The sequence below is a fragment of the Choloepus didactylus genome, chromosome 8, assembly GCF_015220235.1.
Source record: "Choloepus didactylus isolate mChoDid1 chromosome 8, mChoDid1.pri, whole genome shotgun sequence".
Classification (NCBI taxonomy): domain Eukaryota; kingdom Metazoa; phylum Chordata; class Mammalia; order Pilosa; family Megalonychidae; genus Choloepus; species Choloepus didactylus.
In genome coordinates, this window is record NC_051314.1 from 28,383,470 (window position 1) to 28,406,487 (window position 23,018).

At 40.6% G+C, this 23,018-nt stretch overlaps 1 protein-coding gene across 4 annotated transcripts in view; it reads right to left on the reverse strand.

Annotated features, from left to right (window-relative positions):
- Positions 1-23,018, reverse strand: part of ANO4 (anoctamin 4) — a 514,881-nt gene that overhangs the window by 118,383 nt on the left and 373,480 nt on the right. For 3 of the 4 annotated variants that reach the window (XM_037846690.1, XM_037846691.1, XM_037846693.1), the window contains 2 exons: positions 22,379-22,423; positions 12,452-12,583 (listed from right to left, as the gene is read on the reverse strand). In XM_037846690.1, the coding sequence (XP_037702618.1) occupies positions 12,452-12,583; positions 22,379-22,423 (177 nt within the window). Of the gene's footprint in view, positions 1-12,451; positions 12,584-22,378; positions 22,486-23,018 lie in introns of all 4 variants that reach the window. The other variant, XM_037846694.1, reaches the window with a different exon arrangement.

The window sequence follows — 23,018 nt, forward strand, 5'->3', positions numbered from 1 at the left end:
TCATAGCTGGCTTTGAAGATGGAGCAAATGGCCACGAGCCAAGGAATGTGGCAACTTCTAGAAGCTGGAAGGCAAGGAAGTAAGTTCTCCCCCAGAGCCTTGAGAAAAGTATAGTGCCCCACTGACACCTGGATTTCAGCCCAGTGGGACCTGTGTTGACTTTCTAACCTACAGAATTGTAAGATAATAAAAATGTGTTGTTTTAAGCCACTAAGTTTGTTGCTTAAAATTTATTACACTTGCCATAGAAAAATAATACAATAGCCTAATGTTAAGAAGGTAAGACTGGAGCCAGAATGTCTGGCCACAGGATCCAAGCCCAGCCACTTACCAACAGGGCAACCACAGACAAATTCCTTAACTTCTCTGTATCTCTTCTGTAAAAATGGGGATAATGATCATACCTTACTCATAGCATTAAAGGAGTTTATGAAGTATTTGTAACCTAGAAAGCACCAAATAAATGTTAGCTATTATTATTCCTATGATAAACTCCCTACTATTTCATAGGTTTACCTTGTCTGAAGTTGTCTGAGGTTTGAGAGGGGCCTTCTTAACTATAATTCTTCAATGAAAGACTGACCCTAACACTGACAACCTCAGGTCCCACAGCTGGCTAGCACAGGAGAGTTCTCTGTGGGGTCAGATCTTTGGGAGCTTAAACCATTGTGGGTGGTAAGCATCTAACTAGTCTTCCCACCTGCAAGTCCGACTTGGCGATACCAAGTAAAAATGATCACATGGCATCAAACATTGATTTACAGAGCTGTGTATTTACTGGTTTGCTTTTACTGCTTCTCATACATAGATATATGTTCAGATAGAATGCAGTGCTAGTTGCTTTTTAATCATCTCTCAACTTTAATTTTTTTTACAGTGGAGTTCAAACTACAGAGATTTATAATTAGGTTAGTTTAGGGTGTACTGTGAAGTTGTGCTAGAGACCTGCCCAAACCCCTGCAGAAGGTTATGTTCTTGAGCAATTAATTCTCCAGGACCCACTGAGGGCCTACCAGAAACAGTTTCCAGAAAGCTCTAGAAGTTTTTTGCTATAAGGAGGTTGAGGAGGGTACTGTCCACTACTTCACTCAGAGCGCCCCATGCAAGAATTTTATTTTGGAGTCAAACGCTAAGAAAAGCACAGCCTCACTTAAGGGATTGGTTTCCTTCTTCTCTGACAATCAGAAGCATGTGACTTACTACACTGATCCCTTCTGCTTTGCCCACTAGGTTTACAGCCCAATCTGTTGGCTCATTTGTCAACCATTACAAATACATAGGCCACTCGAGCCTGTAAATCTGAGTCCATTTTTTCCTGAACTTGAATGCCAAGTCTAAATTATATTTTCCCTGCCTTAGAATGTGGATTTATTTACACTTCACCATTTTATTTCATGTTTCTTTAACCTACCTCAAATGCCTTAACATAAACTCCAAAGGCAATCAGATGTTTTACACCTGCAGGCTCACTCTAGTGTAATGCAGCTAAAGAACTGTATTTGAGCTCCAATGTGGTACATATATGAGGTGCAGCAATGTGGAGAAAATACACTACCTTTTTGTGACCTAACCTACCATTGACCAGGGTGATATGGCAAGTCACTCAATTTCTCTATCTGGACCTTCACAGAGTTGTACATGTGTAGCAGAGTCCCTTGTATACAGGAGTTGTTTAATAAATGGTGGTTGCTATTACTTTTATTATTATAATTGTTGCTACTGCTACTTGAAGACTGCCATTTGGCCAGTCACTATTGTCTATAATTCACTGCCATGGTCTGCTGGTTTATTTTACTGAGACGAATGTCAAATGATAAGAAGACAATCAAAGGAAGGTTACAGAAAAACTCCCACTCACCATCCCTCTTCCAGTGTTCTCCCCTCCTTATCAGAACTTCCAGCTCCAAGCTCCAAGATTTCCACGGCTAATGCTTTCTTAAAAAAGCTGTGTTGTTTTGCTATTCCCTAGCTCCCAGTCTAGTAGGGGGAAAGGGCACATGAGTAAATTTCATGTCAAGTGGTCTTTTTATAATGTCCATTTCATCTATGCACATGGCACAGGAATTAAAATGTGTGACACGTGTTAAATATCTTGGGGTCAGACATTAGGCCTCATAACAGAATTTAATGGCCATAAAACTGTTGGATAGATAAGACTGTCAATTAGCAGAAATGAGGTCAAAAATAAATCAACAAGTTAGGGGGAAATTCAAGTTGAACACCACAGACACCTGAATTTTTCACTTTTCATCTGGATAAGCTGGTTTTGGAGATGATACATTCAGATGAGAGAACCCGACTTTGGAGCCCCAGCTTTGTCCCCCAGCAGTGGCAACAAGTCCAGCTCTGCCTTGCTCCTTTCCTGTTTGTTAGGTCTTATAAATGTTCCCTGGGTGCCACTCGGTGCCAAGCACATGTTTCTGCTCTCAAGTAGCTCAGAGTCTAGTAGAAGAAGAAAGACATGTGAGCAAATCTCAACTGGTCTTTTTACAATGTCCATTTCATAGATGTACATGGCATGTGAGTTAAAAAGTTTTGGGTACAACCAAACTTTACAAAGAAATGGATCAATGCTGAGTTACAGGTAGCATATATTTTCATAATAGATTTTGGCAAACTGGAAACATAAACTATAGATACATAAATACATGATCTCAAGCCATGGCTGCAATTGCCTAACTGGTTCCCAGTTTCCATCCTTGCTTCACAAATCTGTTCTCAGCACAGCAGTCAGAATGATACTTTCCAAGTTGTTAGACACAATCATTCCTTTGTAAAAGTCAAAGACCTTACAAAGGCCCACAAGGGTACATGTGATTGGGCTCCCTCGTACCTGTTCAACTCATCACTGTAACCCTTCTCCTTGTCATTTCTGTCTAGCCACAAAGGACTCATAAGGAACTTCCCCAAACACACCGAGAAGTGCTTCCTGATTAGTTATTCTTCTCCACCCAAAACATGTTCCCTCCCCCTCTCACTTCCTTCTGCATCACACTTTCCTGATGAAGCCAACCCTAACCACTATATCTTGAAAATGCAACCTGCATTTCTGCCCCCATGCAAATATGCCCCCCCCCCTTACCTACACCTATTTTTCCCTTTTCCAAAGCATTGGTCACTTTCTAACCTGCTTTAAAATTGACTTATTTTTTTGTGTTTACCTCAGTACTATTGACAACGTTGGTCCAGAAAACTCTTTGTTGAGGGTGGGGGTGGGGGAGGCCTATCCTGTGAACTGCTGGACTCTGCCCACTGGATGCCAATAGCACCTCCTCGGCTGTGGCAACCAACAATGTCTCCTGTCATTGCCAAACGACCCTTGGGGCAAAATCAGCTCCTGTTGAGAATCTTTGGTTTATCATTCATTTTTTCGTCACCCCCAGCTAAAAGGCAAGCTCCAGCAGGGCAGAGATCTTTTCCTAGATGCTCCTTGCAGATTCACAAGAACCCAGAACAATTGGCAAGAAGTATGTGAGTGAATAGAATATATATTTACACATATATACACATAACAGAGCATAAATTTCAGATTCTTTTATTAGGAACTGAACAATATTTAACTTCACCTCACACTAAGGGTTTTCATAAAAATGCAGAAAATAAAAGTAATGATAGAGAAAATACAGGGAGAAATATTTTTTCTCTCTGTCTGTACCTAATACAAACGTTTTCCCAAAAGGCAATTCAGAATTGATTTAACTTAAAGGAATATACTGCTTATCTAATATAAAAAGTGATGTTCTTCTTTTCCACATTTCTTCTTCTCTGTCTGCCAGCAGAAAACCTTTCTTATGGGTATTGACCTTAGAAAGTAATTGCTTCCAGGGTTTTAGTGTTAATTCCACTTTAAGAATGAAGGGCAGTGATTCTTAAGCAGGGTCACATTCACAGGAGTTGAAGAGGAATAAATTAATTCTTAATGGGACTTGTCTGTCATAGTCATCAGATTTGACTAAAGGGAGTGGGTGGTCCTGTGTAAAGGGAGTCATGTGGTAAAAGACAGTAGAGCAATGGTTCTCAATGGTGTGTGTGTGGTGGGGAGAAAGCGGGGTGTGATTGTGCCCTTTCCACCACCAGGGGAAATTTGGAGTGAGGTAGCATTCTTGGCAGGTGGTAGGTAGAGGCCAGGAGTGCTGCTAAACATCCTACAATGCACAGGACAGCTCCCTGCAACAAAAAGTTATCTAGTCCAAAATGTCAATAGTGCTGAAGTTGAGAACCCCTACAGTGGAGCATAATGGACAAGAGTTTGGAATCTGGATGGCCTGTGTGAGTTTGAATTCCTGCTCCATCACTTAGACAGAGATGGCTTAGTTGTTCACAAACCTATCTCCTTTTATTCCTGGGAACACAGTTAAACTAGTCGGCCCCTCATCTCTTGAGTTAGGGGTGGCCATGTGATTGAGCTGCAGCCCATGGAAGGTGGGTGGAAGTGCTATCACCACTTCTAGGCCTGGCCCATAGAAACTTCCTGTAAAATCACCCATCTCTGTTTTCCCTTGTCAGTCAGCCAGAAGCAAAGGAAGTAGGGGGTGGCAGAGATGCCAAAAAGGAGGAGTCTGGGTACCAAATGACTGTATGGAGCAGAGATTTATATCTCCTTCCCCATGGGTGAGCCACATGAGACAGTGATGTGAGTGACAGATATATTTCTGTTGTTTTAAATCACTGAGATTTGGGGTTATTTAGGCAGGTGGCTTATTATAATACAACCATTTAGCAGCTGTGTGACTAATAGCAGATTTCTTAATCTCTGTACCTCACTTTCCTCATCTCCTTCATAGGGTTGTTGTAAGGATTAGAAGTAACAACCTTCTTTGCAGAAATGGGAAAGCCAATCATCAAATTTATATAGAAAAGTAAGGGGCCCTGAATAGCTAAAGTCATCTTGAAAAAGAAGAATGAAGTTGGAGGCCTCATACTTCCCAATCTTAAAACCTACTACAAAGCCACAATAATCAAACCAGCATGGCACGGGCACAAAGACAGACATACAAACCAATGGAATTGAATTGAGACCTCAGAAATCAACCCTCACATTTACAGCCAACTGGTTTTTGAGAAGGGGGCAAAGACCATTCAATTGGGAAAGAATAGTCTCTTTGATAAATGTTCTTGGGAAAACTGGATCTCCACTAGCAAAAAAAAGAAAAAGAAAAAAAAGGAGGCCCCCTACCTCACACCATACACAAAAATCAGCTCAAAATGGATCAAAGCCCTAAGTATAAGAGCTAGAACTATCAAACTCCCAGAAGAAGACACAGGAAAGCATCTTCAGGACTCTGTGTTAGGCAGTAGTTTCTTAAACTTTATACCCAAAGCACAAGCAACAAAAGAAAAAATAGATAAATGGGATCTCATCAGAATTAAGAACTTTTCAGCCTTAAAGGATTTTATCATGAAAGTAAACCGATAACCTATACAATGAGAGAAAATATTTGGAAACTACATATTCCTTAAAGGTTTAACATCCAGAATATATAAAGAAATCCTTCAACTTACAACAAAAGGATAAACAACCCAATTTAAAAATGGCCAAAAAATAAGTGGACATTTCACCAAAGAAGTTAATACAAACGGCAAGAAAACACACGAAAAGATGCTCAACATCATTAGCCATCAGGGAAATACAAATCAAAACCACCATGAGATACCATTTCACATCCATTAAAATGGCTGCTATTAAAGGAAAAAAAAACCAGAAAGTAACAAGTGTTGGAGAAGATGCAGAGAAATAGGAACACGCATTCATTGCTGGTGGCAATGTAAAATGGTGAAGCCACCATGAAAGACAGTTTGGCTGTTCCTCAGAAAGCAAAGTATACAACTATCATTTGATCTTGCAATCCCACTACTAGGTATATACCCAAAAGAACTGAAAGCAGGGATGCGAACAGATATTTGCACACTGATGTTTATGGCAGCATTGCTAACAGTTTGCAAAAGATGGAGAAACTCGAGTGTCCATCAACTGATGAATGGGTAAATAAATGTGGTATATACATAGGATGGAATAGACATAGAAGGAATGAAATCTTATATATGTGACAACATGGATGAACCCTGAAGACACCACATTGAGTGGAATAAGCCAAACACAAAAGGACAAATATTGTATGATCTCACTAGTTAGAAACAATTAGAATAAGTCAGAATTTAGAATATGGGTTACCAGGGGACTGAGAGGGTATACGGAATGAGAAGTTAAGGCTTAAAATATACAGGGTTCCTATTTGGAATGATGGAGATGTTTTGGTAATGAATGGTAGTGATGGTAGCAAAACATTATGAACTCTTAACTGCACCATAAGATATTTTTGAAGATGAACTACACAAATCATAAATTTGAACTTATAAATATGTGCTACCATTAATTGTAACAAATGTTCCACACCAATACAAGGTGTTGGTGGTGGGGTGGTGTATGGGAATCCTATATTTCATGCATGATTGTTCTGTAAACCCACAACTTCTCTAATACTGAAAATTTTTGTTAAAACAGTAAAGTTCATAGAGCAGTATCTAGAACACAGTAGAATTTTTCCACCCGTAGGCCCAGCTTTGGTGATACCATACACAAACAACGAAATGGCCACCATATGTTGACTTACAGAGATGTGTACCCAACATTTTGCTTTTTTTGTTTCTCAAATACAGAGAGTTCAAATAGAATATGAGGCTATTTGCTTTTCAATCAGTTCTCAATTTCAATATTATGTACAATGTTGTTCCAACTACAAAGATTGATTAGGTTATTCATCATCTTATTACTTTTATAATCTGTCCATTAATTTAACAGGCATGTACAGAGCACCTACTGTATACTAGACATTGTGAAACATGTTGGAGACACAATGGTGAGCAAAACCTGACATGGCCTATGCCTCAATGGAGCACACAGTTTCTCTGGAAAGACAGGCATTCATCAATTAATATGCAAGTAATCATAAAATTTCAAATGTGAAAAATGTTCTTTATGAAACATGCTACTAAAAGAGTACATAGCAAAGAGACCTATCTTTGGAAGGATCAGGGAGCACTTCCCTTAAAAGAGTCTTTGAAGCTGAGTTCTGAAGAATGAATAAGACTAAACTAGGCTAAAGGGGGAGGAATGGAAGCAAATTGCAGGGTGGAAGCAGCATGTACAAATATCCTGAGGCAGAGTACATTAAAAAAACTGAGAAAAGCTGTGTGTGTCTGGATAGTAACAAGTAAAGGTGAGGAGGCAGGGAAGATAGATAAGACTGCAGAGGAGTTGTGGACATGGCTGGGATCACAGAAGTTTTGGTGTTTATTCTAAGCTTTTAAAATAAGGTAAAGTGATGTGGTTAGATGTGCATTTTGAAAACATCATTCTTTGTGTACTTGAGAATATGGACTGGAGGTGGGCAAGAGTAGAACCAGGGAGACCTGTTAGACTTCTTCTGGAGTTCAGAAATGGGAAAATGGTGGCAAAGATGAAGAGAAGTTGCTGGATCCAAGAGACACTTAGGATGTAAAATCGATGCTCTTAGAAATGGATTAGATGGAGGAAGTGGAAGTGAGGAGCTTGTACTGGTTTGAAACTGTTATGAACCCAGAAGAGTCATATCTTTTAATCCAATCTTGTTGGGTGGAACCTTTTGATTGAGTGCTTCCATGGAGATGTGACTCACCCAACTGTGGTTGAGACCTTAGATAAAATTATTTCCATGAAGATTTTACTCCGCCCATTCAGGGTAGCCTTCATTAGATCACTGGAGTCCCTTAGGAAGGCTCATGGAGAAAAGAAGCTCAGATAAGCTGAGAGACACATTTTGGAGAGAAGCTAAGATATGTAATCCAGAGTTTGCTCCCAGGAGAAGCTAAGAGCTGACACAGACTCAGATGCTTGGAGATGCTTGGAGATGCTAAGCTAAGAGATAAAGCCCAGCATTTGCACCAGAGGAGCTAAGAGAGGACCTCCAGATGCTTAGAGAGAAATGCCCTGGGAAGAAGAAGCAAGGATGCACAGGAGCTGAGAGAGAGGAGTGAAGACAGACACCCAGAAACATTTTGGAGAAAGCCATTTTGAAACTAGAACCTGGGAGCAAAGGACCAGGAGATGCCAGCCACCTGCCTCCCCAGCTGACAGAGGTGTTCTGGATGCCATCAGCCTTTCTTCAGTGAAGGTATCCTCTTGTTGATGCCTTAGTTTGGACACTTTTATGGCCTTAGAACTGTAAATTTGTAACTTAATAAATCCCCTTTATGAAAGCCAATCCATTTCTAGTATTTTGCATAACGTCAGCTTTACCAAACAGGAACAGAGGTGTCAAGAATGGCTTCCACCAACTTGGCAGGTGAAATCACTGCCCTCCCCCATACATGGGATCAGACATCCAGGGGAGTGAATCTCCCTGGCAATGCGGAATATGATTCCTGGGGAGGAACGTAGACCCAACATCGAACAGCTTCTTGACCAAAAGGGGGATGTGAAAGGAAATGAAATAAGCTACAGTGGCAGAGAGATTCCAAAAGGAGCCGAGAGGTCACTCTGGTGGGCACTCTTATGCACAATACAGACAACCCTTTTTAGGTTCTGGTGAATTGGAGGAGCTAGCAGTGAATACCTGAAACTATCAAACTACAACCCAGAACCCATGAATCTTGAAGATGATTGTATAAAAATGTAGCTTATGAGGGATGACAATGTGATTGGGAAAGCCATATGGACCACACTCCCCTTTGTCTAGTTTATGGATGGATGAGTAGAAAAATGGGGGAAGCAAAAAAACAAACAAACAAAGGCACCCAGTGTTCTTTTTTACTTTAATTGCTCTTTTTCACTTTAATTATTATTCTTGTTATTTTTGTGTGTGTGGTAATGAAGGTGCCAGGGATTGATTTTGGTGATGAATGCACAACTACGTACTGGTACTGTGAACAATCTAATGTACGATTTGTTTTGTATGACTGCATGGTATGTGAATATATCTCAATAAAATGAATTAAAAAAAAAAAAAAGTATGGCTTCCACACGCTGTTTTCAGCACCTTGTGCTGTTTAGCGAGACGAAGACAATGGAGATGGACCATGTGTGAGGAGATGTCTGAATTTGATTTTAGAAGCCTATGCAATGACCTAACTTCACATCCTCTTTCTTCTTTACCAACGTGTTTCGACTATTTTTATTTCTATCTATTCATTTGTCCCTTTAACAAATCATTATCTAGTACTTGCCATGTGATTAAAAAAATGGGTGAGACAGACATAGTCTTTCAAAGATCAGAGCGTCTAGGAGAAAACAATTAAAATGAATGATACCATTAATTATTAACAACTATGATGGGAAAAGAAAAATATTACCAAGACATAGAGGAGAGAACCTCACCTAGAATTGGGGTGCGGGTTGGAAATCATGGATGGTTTTCTGGAGGAAATGACATCTCTGATGAGGCATGAATGATGAACACCTAAGACAAAGGGTGTTCCAGGCAGAAGGAACAGCACATGTATACAGGAAACAAAAGAGGGCACAGTGAGTCAAGGAGTTAAAAGCAGTTCAGTGTGGCCAGAACACGTAAAAGGGGGATGAAAGCAGGAGCGAGTGAGCCAGATGAGGAGGTGGGGTTTTATTCCAAGAGCAAAACATTTTTAATGTTCTTTTCCACTTTGATCAGCATTTATTAAACTTACAATTCTTTTCCCTTATTTCTCTTACATTCATGCCCCTCCTACAACACCCACATTTAAAATTTCTATTATTCTCTTTTACTTCTAGACAAACACCCACATCAAACATTCAACTTTCTGCAAAACTATGAAGTCATGTGGAATTCCGGACTGCATTTGGAAAGTCTGGATATCATGTTATAAATCCCAGAGCTCATTAACCAACTACTTCTGATTACTTTAAACCCATGACTATCTCCCTCAAGCATCCTTAGGGATTTTTTTTTTTTTTTTTTTCTGATTGTATCAAACAACTGTTTCCAACTTGACAGCCAGCATTGTTCAAGTTTTACTTTTACACACTTATCAAAGTAATGTTGCCCATGTGACATGACAAATTTCAAAGAGAAAGAAATCCCCTCCACCCATAATATTCAGAGCATTTATTTAATTTTTCAGCTCCCATTTACATGATAGAACTGCCTGAACATTCTCTTGGTCCCACTGAAGTCTGGTTCTTATGTTTGCTTCCTTTCCGCTGTCCCTCTGCTTTTTCCTTGATTCTCTTGCCCTAAAATGGCATATGTCATCTACCCTGTTATCTTATATACACATTGCTCTCTCTTTTTGGATATCTCTCCACCCTTACCTACCAGGACCTACCTTATCCTTCAAGATGCAACTTGACTATTTTCTTATTTGTGACCAATCCTCATTACTTACCAAACTTCCCTCCCCAAATCTGGATAACTGACATTTTCTCTTTTAAGTCACACCCATCATAATATTTATGATTTTTTTTAAATAGTATGCCATTTTCACTAGGCCGGGGGCAAGGACTGTGCATTATTTATCTTTAAATCTATACCCAAACAGTACCTGGCAGGAAGTGGACATTGATTTAATGACTGCTGAATTAATAAATTTTTCTGTGAATCAATAGTCAAACATTTCAAAAAAGACTTCTCAAATATGTGAGACTGATGACTGAATACCCATATCCCACATGCTATCATACCTCATTTTTATATATTAAAATATTTCTTAAAAATACTCTTGGTTCCGGTCCTCAGTGATCCTGATGGGTGTCCCAGGTACTTCTGACTTTGAGAACCATGCTAAGAAAATTTGTTCTAAAGCAAAAGCATCAGGAAACATAGCCAGCATATCTGGAGTGGCTGGAAAACTTCCTGTCCCCTTGGCCTATATCCTTTTGTTTAAAGTAAAACAAAACTCCAGAGCACATCCTACATAATTTACTAATTCATCCATCTATCTATCCATCTACCCACCCACCATCCAATAACTTATCCATCTGAAATTTTTTGAGATCTTCCTATACTGTGCTTGATACTCTCTCAGGCAGGTGAGAAGCAAAGGGAAAATCTGCATGTAAACCAGACTGCAGAAGAATATAAAAAACAAACAATCACTTGTCTAAGATTCAAGATGAACAGCATATATGTGGCAAGGGTTTAAATTAAAAAAGAGGAACACGTTACCTTTCATGCATATTTTTCTCTTAAGAAAATACCCATAATCCTGATGTCTGAGTTTACATTAAGTTCCCCTCTTATTTCTCATGAAAGATTCCCAGGATTTTGAGGTCAGGCTGAGAGTTTCACATCTTCAGTGACCCTTTTAAATGTTCAGAGAATGTGGCTGGGTTCATATCAATATGATTCTTGAGGACCCCGGGTTTGACTATATCAGAGGCTTATTGAGTTGCTTTCCTAGCATTAGACTGGTCTTAGAGGCATTAAACATTTTGATGTGGAAAACCTATTCTTTGATTTTTCTTCTCTCCTTTACCCTCTAGGTTTCCATAGACTTTAACTGATTTTCTGTTGCTGAATCATGCCCCCACCTTGCACTCCCTGCAACTTCATGGCAACTGCCATTCAGTTTTTTATTTTTTTTCAAAATCAGCAACTTATTAAAAAAAAATCCACTGCTCCTTTCCTACCCTCTGGTAAGTCATTTCTCCCACTGCTGGTGCAGGGTGGGCCAGGAATTCCTGAAGCCCTGCTGAGAGTGAGGCTGGGCACACCTGATTTAGGCCCCTTTTAAGAGTCTGTTTCTCCCTGGTTGTTGACGGTCTCTGGCATGCATTTCCCTTGAACCACCTACACTGCCATCCAGCCATCGTTTCTTGTCATCTCAGAAGCATCACAGTAAATTCTCTACCACTTCTGCAATTCCTCACAGGCTCAATTACTTAACTCCATGTGTCAAAAGTGACAAACTGCTGCTTGGAGATAGTCTGCCAAATGAGCCAGCCAGTGAGCTGCCAGGCGATGTGGCTTTTCCTGGGCTGACTTGCTGAAGAAAGGGGAACCAAGAAGTGAACTGAGTTAAAACAAAAACAAAAACTGAAAACCAAACTAAACCAAGCCAAAAAACAAAACAAAACAAGACAAGACAAAACAAAAAACCTCCCTTTTCAGTAGGGAAAGGAATAGACTACTTCCCCTGTCTGTTGGCTACATTGACAAGCCTTCGGGGAGCTCTGAGTACTATGAGTTGGCAGATTCACAAGACAGAAAGAGCCTGGGTCTCTGGATCACCATGGAGAAGGTTGTTCAGCTAACACACAGGACAATGATCACTGTACCATCTTAGGCCGCTGAGATGTGGGGATGTTTGTTATAGCAATTAGCTTACCCTCATTAATATAAAAGGGATATCAACACCCACAGATCTTTTAGGGGAAAAGGGCACTTCCCTGGTCCTTCCATGTGCCAAGGAATCAAAGCCGTGCAGGAAAAGACTCTACCACAGCTGCACGTCCTCAATAAGACAAAGGCTTAACACTCACTGATGGATCCTTTGCTGGCTGAAAGGGGCAGTGTAGCAGTCATTCTCCTCCAGGTCTGGCAGTGTCTCCTTGTCCAGCCTCATTGGCTTCTTAGGTAACCATCTCCGAAACCTGCTTATTTGTTTATCGATCCTGTGGTACATGAAAGGCAAGACCAAAGGGTAGAGCATGTCAGCATTGCCCGGAGACACAGGAAATCACTGCAGAGCCATAATTATGACACCACACACTCAAAGTCACCCCCATTGCACTCATGATGCCCCCGTTTCCAGATAAAAATCCTGAGGCTCAGAAAGAAGAGTAAGGTCACACAGTAAAGAAGAGAGCTGGAGCTCAGTGTCCTTTTCACTTCACCAAGCAGCCTCAATATTGTTGTCTATAAAATAGCAGCCATGATTTATATGTCCACCCACATGCCAAGAGATGACTGAGTAGTCCTAACAAGACCAGAAGGCACTGGAAAGGAGTTGACAGGTCCTTAAGCAAGGCGGCAGAGATCTTACCCTAACTTCTTACATACTGGAGGTTCTAGAAATTAACTTCGTGCTTGGGAAAATCTCCCATCTGAGGTCAGAGAAGAGCCCCCACTGCTGGGGGCAGGGGGGACAAGAACACATCACGGGGGAGTGTGCACAGAGAGCCTGAGGCCATGAATTCCTTCCTGGGTCTCACACCTTCCCTGAGCAGCCTCCCAGCACACCGTCAGCTCCTTAGCGCCCTCTGCTTTCTTTTCAAGCTGACTCCATGTTCTCAAGGTGCTGGGATGTCCTGGGCACACATGTATCACTCTAGCCAGTGCACACAATGATGCCAAAACAAATAAAACAGCCTCCTAAAAGCGGTCTTCAAGCCCCAGTTTCCTCTGTGGGCACCTCCCTATTCTCTCTGTAAATCAGACTTCTGCTGAGAAAACATCTAGCTTCCAAGGAGCTGGATCCCCAATCATTGTTCACAGCAAGCCACTTGAAGCAAAACACATACCAGTCTTTAAGATGATTATGCTACTTCAGGTACCTACAACTCTGAATTCTTTTTCCCCCAAAAGCTCATATCAAACAGCATCTCTGTCAGGTGCACTGAACAGGAATCATTCTCATTTTACCAACACAAAAGAGACCCATGGGGAGTGATTATCCAGCCCAAATCACAACCAGTAAATACAACCAGGACCACAATGCCAAATTTTGGACTCTCCATTTTAGGGATTGCTTTACAAAAGTAGTTGATAATGGGGATCTCCACTTACAGGCTGCAGAAGGAATAAACTACCCTGGAAAAGAACATATCTAAATGCTTTGTAAATCTATTAACTGAAAGCACACGGATTTTTATTTTTAGTTTTTAAAACTATTTACACAGTAATTTATCCTTTTTTGTGAAACTCCCAGCTGAAGGGAATATTTGTAATATCAATTTATAATATAATCAAACGGAACAATGATGGCAAACTCCTCTTCTACCACCTCCCTGATTCTCAGCACTGTTCCAGCCCCGCTGTGGCCTGGTGTCTGCCTGGCGGTGGCCACTCTCTTTGGGAACCCCTGCCTCTCACACTTTCCCTGAGCAGCCCCTCAGCAGACAGCGAGCTCATTAGCTGGTTCTCAACGAAGAGAGACTCTTACAGCTGCTCTGGGGCCCTTCCCTCAAAGAGGACACCACAGCAGAGAGGTACAGATTTTACCCAGGGTTAGACACCCAGAAAGGAATAGTAGGACTGGAAGGGCTCAAAGCCCCCAAGAAGGGTTTGAAGACAACAGGGAAAAAGTTCCTGTCTCTTCCATCCTTCACCCGCTGGGTCCTTCCCTGCCTCACATAGTGAGCCAACAAGCTTCAGGGAGGCATTAAGGGACGGTGGAGGAGGGGACAGGCTCTGGGGCTGGACTGCGTAGATTCAAATCCTGGCTCTGTAAATGTCAGCAGTATGACCTTGGGTAAGTTATTTAACTTAGCTTTGCTTTAGTTTTCTTATCTGTGAAATGGGCATGATAATGATACCCAATTCATAGGGTTGTTGTGAGGATTAGCTGATTAATCCCTACAGAAAGTCTCCACAACAGTGTCTGGCAGACAGTAAGTAAGCATTGGCTATTATTACTATCTTCTCCATTTTCTTTTTTTTTTTTAAATTAGAATTTGCACAACCAGCTTGCTTTTTAATATTTTTGTCTTTTTGCTTTTTAATTCAATGTTAATTGTGCTTTACCCACATCTGTCCAAGTATAATGATTTAGTCCTTAAATGGACTCATAAATTGTACTTTGTAGGCTAAGCTGGTGGCCTTCCCTGTGGCTTTTGACTTTATTTGATTGCCTTAAAACTCATTCAAGAAAGAGGACATTGACCAAAAGTTTTGTTTTTGTTTTTGGTTTTTTTGTTTTAATAATAGAGCTTTTACCTCCCACACATCTCCTGTCTGCAGCACTAATTGGATTACACTGTGCAAAGTTCACATTCTCACAGAATCTGGGCTCTGCATGCAAAGACTATGAATTCAATCCAGCTGGGTACAGTGCTTGGCATACCAGTGGATAAAAACAAATAAAGCTGTAAAAAATCAGACATAAATGCTCTATGGGATAAAATGGCAGCTTTTAGCAACCAGCTGTGGCACCACAATTTAAATGAAACATGGAGATGGCAAAGAGAGAATATACCAGGGTAATGAAACATGATTAATTAATTGAAAGATGAGAAGCAAAGGAACTAAAAGAAAGTGAGGGGAGGCCACTTGGTATGGTGGAAAACAGCTGGGATTTATAATTGGATGTCTGGATTTTAGTCCTGGCTCTGTTGCTTATCAGATATGTGACCTTCCACAGATCACTCAACTTTTTGAGACTTATTTTTCCAGTGTTATAACATGGGGTAATAATAATAGGAAATAATATTAATAATACCTGTCTTAACAACCTCACAGAGTTGTTAGGAGTTTTATGAAAGAATGTGTATATGAAATACTTTAGAGAAGCTGTTAGACAGCAAGAATTATTAATAACTTCTTAAGGACTATGGAGGTTAATGTAAAAGTGATGGAAAACAGAGGAACTAGGCTTTTGAAACATTATACTGGAAGAAGGACATTGGAAAGAGAGAGATTTGAAGCAACATATTAAAAATTAACCCCCTGAGACACTAACGGGGTGGAGAATGGACTGGCCTTCACTGAGGCAGCCTGAGCAGACGTAGGCAGACTAAGATTGGCTTATCCAGGTTTTATCACACACTCTGGTGCATGCCATGTGCTCTTCACAACCACAGGAACAAATACTCAGCATGTTCAGCAGTTTATGTCCTCTTGTGGTAGGCAGAATGGCCCTCCAAAGATGTCTGCACCCTAATCCCTGGAACCTGTGAAAATACTATGTTACATGGCAAAAGGGACTTATAATAGAGAGATTATCTTGTATTACTTGTCTGGGATAAATTTAATCACGTGAGTCCTATAAAAGCAGAGAAACTTTTTTGGCCAGAAGTAGGAGAGATGAGGAAGAAGGGAGGTCAGAAATCCAAAGTGTGAGAAGGGCTAGACCTGCCACTGCTACTCAAAGATGGAGGGGCTGTGAGCCAGGGAATGCGAGCAGCCTCTAGAAGCTGAGAATCACCCTTGGCCAGCAGCCAGCAAAGAAACAGAGAACTCAGCCCTACATCTGCATTGAACTGAATTGTGTCAGCTACCTGAATGAGCTTGGAAGTGGATTCTCCCTCCCAGCCTCCAGATAAGAGCCCAGGCTGGATGACACTGTGAGACTGGAGCATAGAAACCAGTTGAACCCCACTGATCTACCAAACTGTGAGATAATAAATTTACATTGCTCCATGCTGCTAAATTTGTTATAATTCGTTAGTGCAGCAAAAGGAAATGAATACACCTCTTAGAACAGTCCTGGTCTTATCCTCTCCTCAGGACATGGCCTTGGCTGGCCAGGATCTCCCTGTGCGAAGCTGACATTCCACAAACTGCTACCACCTCCCAGTAAAATGGCTCTGGCAACAAGAGTCTACTTCTCTGAGGCAGGATGACGAGTGAGTGCTCCCCTGGGCTGCTCTTCCACAAGCACACGCCTTTCTCCAAAAGCTGCCACTCAGACATCAGTGACAATCCCCTCAACCACACAAAGGTGAAACAGTGTCAAAATCACTGGATTTTGGATTCTCCATTGTATATTGGTGTGGTCTGGGACATGCCTTTTCCTTAATGAGCTTAAGTTTTTTCATCTCTAAGTTGATGATCTAACGAATGCTCTTTAGATACTATATGTCATTGGTGATTTGGGCAATATTTTGGTTAAAGCATTCCAACAAACTTGAGTAAATAGAGAGCTTTGCTTTACAATGCATAATGAATAATGTTTAGTATAGAATGATAGACTTTGGAGTCATCCAGAAGTGGGTTCAGATCCTAGCTGCACAGCTTGCTGGCCATGAATGAGATGGTGGGTGAGTGACCAAATCCCCCTGAGCTAACAGTACCTGTTGCATGGGACACTGGTGAGGACTAAATGAGATCATGAATATCAAGTGCTTGTACAAATGACATTGTACAATTGCTCAATTAAGTAGTGGTTTCTGGGATGAAGAAACTGATGATGACAATGATAAGCTGATTCTCACATGTTGAGTTCTGTGCTCCCATGATGCAACTGATAAATGTCCCTACACATGCAAACCTGAAATTTACTTAGAAATGTTCAAGTTGAGAAAACAACTAATCAGAAAGCATCCTTCTTGTCCCTTTAGTATCAGTATGGAATGTAATAAATTTTCCACTGAAAGGGAAAAGCAAAGTGAAAATGTTGACTTAATGATTTAGCATTAATTTTGTTTGGACACACTGTCACTTTATTTAATTTCTACCATCTACTGAGCACAGTCTGCTTACAGAATACCTGGACGAATCAATATAGAAAAAATGGATCATTCATCTGGACATTCCTGGCCATGACTTGTCAAGTTAATATCTGGACTAAAAGGTGAAATACTTTTATGGGATGCTGTTCTGATATTAAGTTCAGGTTCTCCCTAAAATGTTGGTTCATGGCAAATGAGACTGCAGATGGCTAGAAAGAGATGGTAGTGCAGCAAAGAAAATGGGCACAGACTTGCCAGCTCTTTAGGTCCTGGGAAGGTTCTACTTAACCTCTTTGACCCTTGGCTTCCTCAGCTTTAAAGGCGGAGATAATCATCTGCACTTTACAGAGGATGACAACTAAAGAAAAGGGCACTTGAAAGTACTTCACTGCCAGCATGCTAACCCTTCAGCAGACCTTTATAAGCTACCACTGAGCACAGAGTCCCAACCTGGGTGCTGGGGGCACACCCTGAGGAAGAGAAGACAAGGTCCTTTCCCTTGAGCCACTAACAACCCAGGAGGGGAGTGTGTACTAATGACCACTTAATTAGAAGAATTAATTGCATACTTCAGAGATACCTGCTTTTTCCCCCAGACAAGAAAATTCTATAATAACATCATGTTTCTAATAGCTGGATTAGATTTTTAGGGATGATATGCCCAGAGGGCACCTACATACTCTCTCTCTCTCTCTCTCTCTCTCTCTCTCTCTCTCTCTCTCTCTCTCTCTTTCTCTCTCTTTCCTCCTTTCAACAGAGGCTTTACACAGCTCTTCATTGCAGTAAACGAAGCCCTCCTGTACTGACATCAGACAATAGGAGGCTTGGATTTCTTTTTCCTTTTCTTAGAGCCAGCTTCTCTTCAGATGGGAGTTAGAGATCTCTGGAAGCTAATGTGATCCTTTTAGGTCATGGGGGACTATTTGAAGCACAGCCTAAAGATCATTATTGAAGAGTCAAAGGCTTTGGAACATTTACATATATTAATATTTTAAAACAGGATGGAAATATACAAGCTGTTTTGCCATTTTGCCTATGTGCTTATCTGTTACGATTATAGTTGCACTGTATGGATAATGTAGAAGTGTCCACCCTTCACTCTGCCAAGCATTGCAAAGGATTACGTCAAGCAGGATAGCCACAACTGGGGCTGGGCGGAGGGTGAGGGGCAGGTGTGTTACAGTACTGAGACTTCAGCTAAAAGTCACCCACAATAATCAGATTTGTCACTTTGCAATTACATCTTCTACAGACTATATTTGTGCTGTGTTGTGAAAGCAAAAGGGGGGACAGAAAAAAGATGATAAATTCTCTGTCTTTATTGGATAGGTAATGTATAATGCCTGTATACCTGCCCATAGATGAGTGTCAAATCAGCATTTAATAGAACAAGTACCTGGATAAAAAGAGAATTTACTCCAAAAAAAAAAAAAGTTTGAAGTACATGAGAGTGTTTTACAGGATTCAGGTGACTTTTAAAATACGTGAAAAGATGTATATTTCCTCTGACTGCTTGGAAAATTTACAGTTTTTAATTCATTTATCTTATCATTAAGGAGATAGGCTTGTTTTAGAGATGCTTTCCTAGATTAATGAAATTAAATATCATCAAAGGCAGCAGAACACTCCTCCTTATGGGAACTCATTCCCCAGCGCCTGTGATACTGCACTCCCTTGATTTTCCTCCTACTTCTCAGATTATTTCTTTCCAATCTCCATCTCATCTCCTTCTGTCCCCTAAAGACAGATTTTCCCAAGGAATTGCCACTGGATTGCTTCTCTTCACTGTTGACATCCTTTCCTGGGATATTCCATCCACTCCCATGACTAAAGTCATGACTTCTATGCTTTTGACTTCCACATTGGATTCTTTAGCTTTACTTCTCACTTCAGCTGTGTTGCCATCACTTCCAAAGGCCTCCAGGACACCAACATCTCAAAGACCTACTTTGTGTTTTAATCCAGCATTATTGAAACAAAAATCATCATCTTCTTCAGCACACTTGAATCTCTTCTGGATTCCCATTCTTCTGTTACTTCCAACAATATTTTTCTAAACTCTTAGGCATGAAACCTCTTTCTCCCCAACTTCCAATTTCAAAATAGCTGCTAAGTGCTAAATACTTTTGCCTATAATGTCACCATCTTTCTCATATACTTTGCCATATTGGTCTATAGATTATTTTTTGCCTATTCAGGGGACAGAACTATGATCAAGGGGTGAGGGCTACAGAGAGAAAGATTAAGGCTTATTTTAAACCTTTAACTTTCTAACAGTCAGAACTACCCACAGATGGTTAAGGAATTCTCATTTCTCAGGGATGTACAAACATGGGATGGCCACAATATAGCAAAGAAGCTGTAGCAAGTGGTTAAGCATCTGATGAAAGACTTGAATTGATGACATTTGATATCCAGCCTTAAGATTCTCTGGTTCTTTTATTACTGATTTTTTTTAAACACTCATTACCCACCTCTCCCCATTGTTTGAGCAAATGTTTCAATCCCAAGTCTATGTCTGATACTTAGGTACACTTGACTTTTTTACACTTTTCTTTGTGACCTTCTTCCCCCCATTCCAATGTGTATGGAGATTCATTTATTCATTCACTCCACCAACAATGTGCCAGGAGCTGCAAATATAGAATTGAATGAGCCATCCTTGCCTTCAAATACTGTCCAGGAGGGGAGAGGGACACGTACCTTATAAATTACAGCATGGGGTTACGGGAGTAGAGAATGCCAAAAGGAGAATAGAGAAGAGGCATCATCGAACCTGGCCAAAAGGCCCAAACATGTGGATGGAGTTATATAGGTGAATATGATGGGAAAGAACTTTCCAGAAGACCACTAAAGCACAAAAGCACATAGGTCTGAGTGAGTATAATGTATTTGTGAATCATGAGTAGTTCAATGTGGATGGAGGAGAGTGTTCGGAGGGTAGAGATGAGAGAAGACAATTTATAAAGAGATTTTCTTCATGCTGAAGGATTTTAACTTTATTTTGATCACCATGGGGTAGTCACCATGTGACGTGATCAGATTTACTTCTTAGGAAGATGATTAGAGGAGAGTTTGGTAAGGGGTCAGGACAACGCAGGAAGATAAACTGATGCAAAACAGGCAAGAGGTGATGAGAGCTCAGTTATGGTGGTGACAGTGGGAATGGAGAGCCGTGTATGGTTTACAGAGGTAGTCACAGGGCAGTATCTTCATGACTTGAGAGACTGGTTAGATGAAGAGGTGGAACATTCAGAATTATCCTAAGGTTTTAACTTAGGTAACTGGGTGGGTAGTGGGGCCACAGTGAAAATGACTACCTGGCAAGTAAAATCAGAACAGTTAGTGGACTAGTCACTAGAGGGCAGAAGAAATGAGAGACTAGAGGGGATGGATAACAAGTTCAGAGATAGAAAGGGAATATGAGGTATGCAAAGATATAAGGCCATTATTATAAATATTATATATAATCACTGTTGATACCATTTGTTGCACATCTACTACATACTAGGTATAATGCCAGGTGCTCTGGATAATCCATCTCTAAACCTCACATCAACACCACAGGGTAAGAATCAGTATACTCATTTCACACATGAGGAAAACCTAGTTTCAAAGATGTACCTTGACATCTTGCCCAAAGTCACCCAACACCAAGATTTGAACCCAGCCTTTAGATCCTCAAGGATGTGCCTTCTCCTACCCCTACTGACTTTACTAAATCAAGGCTACTTGGCACATGTGCACAGGAGTAAGACTGCCCTCCACCCTCATTCTTTTTAGTAACTGAAATATACTGCATTCAATTGGCTGCAATAATATCATGTACAGACATGGTATTTTCACAGTATTATCACAGTTGGGGAAATCTCTCTTCTCTTCTCCTTGTCATGTTTCCCTTGGGTTTTATTTGCCATTGGTTTTCATTCACTCCATCTAGAGTCAATCAAACCCCTTAATGAGAAGGTGGAGATGGATCTCTTATACAGACCAGTGATTTTCAAAATGTGGTCCCAGGACCAGGTAGCATCAGCATTACCTGGGAACTTGTTAGAAATAAAATTCTTTAGCTCTACCCTGGACCTACTGAATCAGAAACTCTGGGCATGGCATCCAGCAATCTGTGTTTTAACAAGCAAGTGTTTTAACAATCCAGGTGATTATGCTGCTGGCTGAATTTTGAGAATTACTGAAAGGTCCTGATATAGTCTAAAGTGCTTCATCAGGTTTTTATCGAAGGTCATTATGTGACAAGGGACATAATCTAAATCATGGGGACTCCAAGTGCCATGTCTACTGCCTTATGAAAGAGGAAATGCTAATGAGGGTGTTGCATAGGGAAAATCTGAGAAATCACATTTTAATTTCTTTGGATTCCAATGCTACAGCTTACTGGAAACATGAGACCAATTAAGATTTTGAAATTAGATTTGCCAATGATCACAACAGAATCAACAACAACAACAGCAACAACAACAAAACAGCAAAGAAAAGCAAGCTTTGGAAGGCTACAAAGTAAACGTGACCTACATCCAGTGGGATCATTTTGTTTTTTATTTTGAAGTGGGTAGGAACAGCTTTTGAGTGAGAATATATCTAACATATCTGCACAATTTGTTAACCAAATATTGCTAACATAGGATGGTTCTGCCCATGGGATTCCAATGTCAGCAGCTTTGTAAAAGAGTGACTTCTGCACTTCAAGCTTTGAAGGTCCATACAGTGGAGGGAGGAATTTGTGTGAAAAAAAATAACATTCAGGACAAAGATGTTCCAAATGTCTGGGATTTGTGGCATTTTATCTAATTAAATGGCCTAACAAAACAACACCCCTGACACACCTGCAGATGAACTGCATCCTCCAAGTGTGGAGAAGTCACAGGGAAGACTCTGAGAAGAACACTTCCATCTTTGCTTCTTTTCAAGCTAACCTGAAAATAGCTATTTTTGAAATGTGAATGGCAGCTGGTTTTTCCATGAGACAGAGGCCCATCTTCCCCAGCATGTAGCTCCTTGCATTGCTGGAGTAGGCAGGCCTACAGGCCAAACAAACACGCTGTCACAGAGCATGCTACTGACCTGCTCATGAACTTGTACCGACGGGGCAGGTAATAGATTTTTCTCCTGGAAGAACAGCAAAAATGAAGCCAGTCGAGAAGAAAACCCATCGTCAGTTACAGTTTGAACTAGCAAGGAAGGAAAGGAGATTGAAGATAGAAGCCTGTAAGAGGTGAAGAAGAAAAAACTAAAAAGAGATTAACAGTGAGAAATGTAGTGGGCACACAGGGCATGCATTTTTGCCATGAAATCTTAAGAAACAATTTCAATTGCTAGTTCTTCCTCTCCACATTACTATAACTTCTTATGGTTGCTCCTCACCTACAAAATATGTAGAGAGTGATAACAATTAACTAGTATGGGAAGGACACTAACTAATCATCATTGACAACCAGCTGTAAATAACCACACTGGGCACACTGCCTAACCACTGGGGATGTTTATAGGTGAATTAAACAGTGCCAGTGGAGTCCTGCAAAATTTTTAAAAATTGGACTTTGTAAGGAGATGTTGCATTGCTGTGTAACTGCATTTTAAAAACATTAAAAATACGCATTCTGAGTGTAGTCTGAATGGAGAGCACGTGAGTTCGATGCTTTATTAAATGCACTCTCCCTTTCCACATTTTGGGCTTCACCCAATGAAATGTGGTTTATATGAG